This window comes from Sinocyclocheilus anshuiensis, unplaced genomic scaffold (assembly GCF_001515605.1).
Source record: "Sinocyclocheilus anshuiensis isolate Anshui unplaced genomic scaffold, SAMN03320099.WGS_v1.1 scaffold1719, whole genome shotgun sequence".
Taxonomy (NCBI): domain Eukaryota; kingdom Metazoa; phylum Chordata; class Actinopteri; order Cypriniformes; family Cyprinidae; genus Sinocyclocheilus; species Sinocyclocheilus anshuiensis.
In genome coordinates, this window is record NW_015551147.1 from 957432 (window position 1) to 964612 (window position 7181).

General features: G+C 33.6%; 1 protein-coding gene across 1 annotated transcript in view; it reads right to left on the bottom strand.

Annotated features, from left to right (window-relative positions):
* Positions 1 to 3164: 3164 nt before the first annotated feature.
* The window catches only part of LOC107663302 (sterile alpha motif domain containing 8), a 9620-nt gene continuing 5603 nt past the window's right edge, over positions 3165 to 7181 (bottom strand). The window contains exons 4-6 of the mRNA XM_016453485.1: positions 6253 to 6370; positions 4677 to 4827; positions 3165 to 4565 (exon numbers count right to left, since the gene is read on the bottom strand). Coding sequence (XP_016308971.1) covers positions 4261 to 4565; positions 4677 to 4827; positions 6253 to 6370 — 574 coding nt within the window. The 3' untranslated portion in view covers positions 3165 to 4260. The remainder of the gene's footprint in view (positions 4566 to 4676; positions 4828 to 6252; positions 6371 to 7181) is intronic.

Here is a 7181-nt window from a genome sequence, read left to right on the forward strand (position 1 = left end):
ATATATATATATATATATATATATATATGATGAAATATATATATGTATTGTATTTAAAGTGAAATATATTTGAGTAAAAACCATATAGACATTTTAAAAAAGAATAGTAAAAGCCTTTTTGTTACCTCTACTGAACCATATATTCAGCCAATACACGGAACATAATTTTTTTTTTTTAAATATTAACCTATTTTGCATGACTATATGAACTAATCTTTTAAATAATTTACCTATAAGGGATTAAAATAAATTTACATTTAAATGAATAGAATAAAACACTTCATATGGGTCCTATAGAATTGATATGACAAAAATGGACATTTTTAATGTTACTATTAAATATTCATGCTTATTAATATCTTTATGTGATGTTACTTAATACATTTTGCATCAGCATCTACAATATTGCTCACAGGGTTTGGAGTTTTAATGTCTTGTCACATTGATCCTCTTGAGTCAAGCAATGAAGTGCAGTAGAAAAGGAAGGACAAAGGTAAAACTGTCTATAACTGTGTCTACCTGTGCGTTTATTTCATGTAATAATTACTGGCACCAAAATGAAAGTCATTCTGTATAACTGAAAACTTTGCAGTCAAATCAGGTTAAACAGTTAAATCATTTAATCTCTAGTCAAACAGCACTGTAAATTCGGAGTAATACTTGATATATCACACCTAACTGTATAAACAGAAACTGTAATAACAAGCTAATCTACAACACAGTTGACATTTGTCATACTAAAACACACATAAATGTGTTTAGTGAGTCTGTAAACTTTTATTCCTGTACAAGTATCTTTATACTTGTGTTGTACATGTTACATGTTTTATATTGTTTTTTAATCGTGGGGTCAGAGGAGCTTCATACTATCTACTACATAATAATGTTTGTAAACAATTATTGCTCTTCAAATTGAAAATCTTACTCTAACATGTCTAACAAAATTATACCCCAACAAACTTCATGATGATAAAATGTTGCCCTCCACATTAGCTTTTTTTTTTTTTTTTTTAAAGTAATGTTGTTTACCAGCCTTATTGAACAAGAGCAAACCTAAATACTCCACTCTAAAGGGAGTTCTTATTTGTAAATGGTCAGGCTATTCAAAGAATTCCCTGGAACTTTACGTTTTTATTTACATTAGTCAAATAAAAATGAAAAATTAAGTAGGCCTGTATTCACATATTTTTAAAGACAGCTATACAGTACATGCACACTTCTTGGGTTGTTACAATACATTAAACATGAAAGCAAAATGAAAAACTTTGCATTCACTTTTTGCATAGCAAAAACTAAAGAGAAATTGAAAAAAAAATACACGTAATGTGCTCAAATAATATTCTCAAGTTGGACACTAAGGAACCAGCAGAGAAGATGATATATGCAAATGTGCATGAACATACCGTATGAACAATTCTACACATTTGCAATGGATTAAAATACAGAGAAATCCATAAAAATCATTTTATTGTATCATCAGATCATACAGGTTTTCACCCAATCACAGAATTATTCTGTAGATGTGTGATTGAGTTCAGAGTTGTGTTAGGCAAATGGGCATGGTTTGCTGTGGTCTGAAGCAAGTGCTAGAGCGAAGGAGCAGGTTGTTTTGTCAACAACCATCTCGCATTCATCAGGGTGCTCTATTGCTGTTGGGATCCTACACACACACACACACACACACACACACACACAAGATTATGTATGGAAGCAAACTTTGTATTGAAAACCGAATGGTCATGAATGAAAACACTAAATATATGAAGTCTAACTACTGTTAAACTTACTTGTTACAGCATCTAATGCCAAATAGTGCACAAAGACAGTTGTAACAGTCCTTCTCCCATTCAGAGTTGAAGTCATGGATTACTCCATCAGAGTCCACACAACCTAAATAAACCAGCACATACACAGGACCACAGATAAAATTGTAAATGCAAAATATTGTTATTTATGATAATTAACAATGATTATTTAAAACTGGGGACATTAGAGAGCTTACAAAAATGACCTTTTATAACAGTTGTGGTTTATCCTTATAAGATGGCATTCAAAAGAACATATGTATATTTTATTTATAAACATGAAATTACATTTTTAGTAGAAATTTATTTCAGAAAGAAAAAGCTTTGGACAGTTTTGGTTACCTTGTAGATGGTCTGTTATGTCGTCGACAGATGACAAATCAACTTCAGGTTTTTGAATGTAGCACTCGGCATTACAGGAGACCACCATGGAGAGAAGAATACACACTCTCAGCAAACACACCTGAGACGATGAAGAGACATGATGCCAATAAATATAATAATGATAGATGAAAACTGTATTGAAAATGAATATTAATGTTTTTTTTTTTTAAATGATTAACTACAGACACTCGCCTATTATAATATAAGACAGAGCTGATACCAAAAGCAGTATTTTGTTGTGGTAAATACTTCTAAAAGGCTGTATTATAGATTATGATTGAAAAGACCTGATAAGCTGTACTGTACCATGTTGTAAAAGTTCCAGCTAAAGCAAGTGCTGATGAGAGATCAGTTCGACCGGTGGCCGAATGGACACTCTCACACCTTTTTATATCATATCATTGCTGTGATAAATCAAAAATGACAAGCTTGTCCTCTATTAATTAAACAGAAACTGGCTTTACTCATGATGGGAAAGTAAGGTCTTTTATCCAGAGCAATTAATTAATACTCTTAGCCTATGTTTGATCATGTCACTTCAATTTGTATGTGTTGGCATTCAACACAACTGCATAAATATAAAGAGCCTTTTTGTTACCTCTACTGAACCATATATTCAGCCAATACACGGAAACATACATTTTTTTTTTTTTTAAAGAATATTAACCTATTTTGCATGACTATATGAACTAATCTTTTAAATAATTTACCTATAAGGGATTAAAATAAACTTACATTTAAATGAATAAATAGAATAAAACACTTCATATGGGTCCTATAGAATTGATATGACAAAAATTGACATTTTTAATGTTACTATTAAATATTCATGCTTATTAATATCTTTATGTGATGTTACTTAATACATTTTGCATCAGCATCTACAATATTGCTCACAGGGTTTGGAGTTTTAATGTCTTGTCACATTGATCCTCTTGAGTCAAGCAATGAAGTGCAGTAGAAAAGGAAGGACAAAGGTAAAACTGTCTATAACTGTGTCTACCTGTGCGTTTATTTCATGTAATAATTACTGGCACCAAAATGAAAGTCATTCTGTATAACTGAAAACTTTGCAGTCAAATCAGGTTAAACAGTTAAATCATTTAATCTCTAGTCAAACAGCACTGTAAATTCGGAGTAATACTTGATATATCACACCTAACTGTATAAACAGAAACTGTAATAACAAGCTAATCTACAACACAGCTGACATTTGTCATACTAAAACACACATAAATGTGTTTAGTGAGTCTGTAAACTTTTATTCCTGTACAAGTATCCTCCAGGTACCCCAAGTGATAAGACGTTTGTTAGCATCGAGGTACATTTAAATAAAACAGCAAAAAAGAAAGTTTTATAAAATCATTACATTCACAAATGCCTCATGCACAAACATACAAACACACAAATCATACTGGTAAATGAAAATGCTGTATCTCCCTTTAAAGTCCATGTAAAAGTGCTGAATGTATATGATGCTGATATTGGAAAAACATTTCATAATACTTATCTATTCCAGTAATCACATCATTTATTTATCTATACAATGGTCACATATTAAAAACAAAGTGTCAAAAATGTGTTAGCAAAACTTAAGCATTATATCTCTGTGGCTGTAAGACTTTAAATATGCACCATTATGAAGTGTCAAGAACTAGTATAGAAAGCATCATGTGTTATTATTTAATAAAGACTACATTTTATGTTAGCTCTTTTCCAGTTAAACATATTGTATGTCTCCAAGAGTTGAAATACTACATGCTTAATGGTTAGTGTAACATAAATCTGCAATTGTAAGCTCTCAAAACTGTTTCACCAGTGAATTGAAACGATGATTCTGCATTACAAGTTCTCCAGAGAAAATACATGCGCTTTATAGATTGGTATAGGTAGATTTGGTGAAATTATAAGAAGTGTTATTCAGCAAAACAAAACAATAACAAAGAAATACAAAAAAAAGTTTCAAGAAAGTGAACAAATGCAATAAATAAAAAAAATAAATAATTTTCCCAGGACTCCAAACATAAAGACTGTAGAGCCAAAGTCTAAGCTCGACATAAACAGAGATGGCCTATCCTAGAAGCATCCTCATGAAGGCGGGTTTGGAGAACGGCCAGCCATACTCGTTTGGAACAGGTCCGGTCACGTTGCACTCAAAGAAAGAAAAGAGAGGGAACCAGATACGCGCTCGGCGGCTGTGCTGATAGGCTTGCGTGTTTGCTAGCGTGTGGTAGTACAGGAACAGTCTGGTGGTGATGTAGAACGCGATGAAGACGTCGATGGAGTAATGTTCATGAGCCGCCAAGATGAAGAAGATTCCAAACAGGTTTAGCACCCAAGACATGGTGTGGATGAAGTTCCAGTTACGTGGTGTGTCTAAAAATCACAAAAAGACATAGATGGCACCACTGAAATTTAGCTGATAAAGTACTAGAAGTGCTGGATATTTTCAATGAGTAAAACTCTCCACACCGTTTGCATACTCACATTCAGTGACAAAAAAGTTGAGCATGGTGAGAACAACAGTGTGTCCACTAAACATATAATCACCACACGTATGAACACCAGTTAAGGACATGCCGAGCCCGCTCCAGATTTCCAACGCACGCTGCACTTTTGCCCATGTATCACCATACATCTGAAAAATACAGATATGCATATTAATGCTCGCACACTGTACAGATGGATGTCAGGCTCAAGTGTAAGAGGGCGATAATGACAAAAATGTCAATATTTGTATAACAATGTAAAAATAAATTAAAATAATATTAATAAAAATACAATTACAAATAATATTAATAATACATATAATATATACAGTATGATATTTATATAAATACTAATAATATTTTTAATATTACATATATATACATTACACACACACACACACACACACACACACATGTGTGTGTGTCTGTGTGCTGATATATATGATGATATATGGTGGTATATATGCTGGCAAATGGTGTGCAAAAAGTCATTGCCACAATGCTAGAGGTTTCTGGGTGGTTGCTAGCCGATGACATTATTAGAGGAAGGAATTATTTCTACATATCGATACTGTACACAGGTAACGACTGTCTTTGTACCTTGCTGATCAAATTAAGAGTACATTGTTTGAGTTGGAATTATTGTGAAGAGATAAATATAGGCTAATTAAGACCAGTACATGAAATAAGATCTCCAATTTGAAAATTCCGCAGTACTTCAAATAAGTCCACAAAACTTTACTTGACATTTTTCCACGTCACCCTATTCAGCAAGGATGCATTAAACTGATCAAAAATGACAGTAAAGTTATTTTATTATTAAACTGTATTAATATTTCATAATATTTATAAAATATAATATATAATAATATAAAATATATTTTTACTGTATTTCTGATCAAATAAATGCAGCCTCAGTGAGCATAAGAGACATCTTTAAAAATATAAAAAAAAAATCTTATTGTATATGTTTTATATCATGTTAATCTGTCCATTTATAAAAAAATAATAATCCTGAAAATAATAGTTTTTATTTAGTCCAATCTAATAACTTTTTTTCATGTTTTATAGGCAAAATCAATTGCCAAGAAGCCCTAGAGCAGGGGTGTCAAACTCAGTTCCTGGAGGGCCGGAGTCCTGCAGAGTTTTGTTCCAACCCTGCTGCAACACATATACTATGTCTTTTTCAAATAAGCCTGAAGGACTTGATTAGTTGGATCAGGTGTGTTTAATTATGGTTGAATCTAAACTCTGCAGGGCTCTGGCCCTCCAGGAATTGAGTTTGACACCCCTGCCCTAGAGTATCACATTTACAATCTTTTTTTTCCCTCTTTGCAATCTAGAATTAATCTCCTTATTGTTGGGCATTGATAATGTAATATAATATGACATAGGTCAACTAATTCTATTCAAAGAGATGTAGTCACCTGAGAAACAAGATTTGCATGAAATGTAAAAGAATATTGAGGGGGTACCTACAGTAAAATATGTCTTACTTCATTGCCCACTGCAGATGCACCTCCAAGACAAAGAATGAGAAAGACAGATGGTGTGTCTGTGTGTGTGCACCTCACCTTGCCTGAACACTGCAGATGATGACCAGGTACAGACAGCGAAGTAACAAACATTGTGACACAGCGGAGCAAAAACACAGTGCCTGTCAAATTACACAGCCTGCGAAACAAAATGGACCTACAGTAGCACACACAGAGAAAGACAGAGAGATGGAAAATGAGCAATGCATAACAGTAATAATATACACTATGTAATTCACTGTTGTACCACACATTTACAAGGGATTTTGTAATAATAAAGCATTTAATTAAAGGGGTCATATGATGCAATTTCAATTTTTCCTTTCTCTTTGGAGTGTTATAAGCTCTTGGTGCATAAAGAAGATCTGTAAAGTTGCAAAGACTAAAGTCTCAAATCCAAAGAGATATTCTTTATAAAAGTTAAGAGTCAGCCACACCTACCTAAAACGGCTCGTTCTAACACGCCCCCACATGTCTACGTCATGATGTGGGAAGATTTGCATAATGCCGCTCAAATGTTCACGCAAAGAAAGAAGGCGTAACTTTTATGCTCGCCGTAGTATTGTTGTTGCCGCCGCCGCCATGTCGTGGAGACGGTGTGTGTTTTGTTGTGAAAGCGAAACTACTTTGTTTGGCCTTCCAAAAGAGGACGATATCCGCTTCGTCATGCCTAGAGCTGATCCGTGCTGGTCGCTGAGGAAATACAACAACTTAGTGCTGTGGATCACCGGATCGGCTTTCACCGTGAGTACGTTTTCATATTTAAAGGATTTGCCACTGATGATTTAAATGCGAATTTTGAGCAGTGTAGAGTAGCGCTTGTTGTTTGTCATTTCTCCGATCACAAATGCAGACATGGTTTTATGTTTACGCGGCGCAATACGCAACGCAAAGCTTAAAAACACAGTATAAGTCATTACAATCAGTAATTATGTCCCCACTGGATGCAACAAATGCCTCGTTTATAA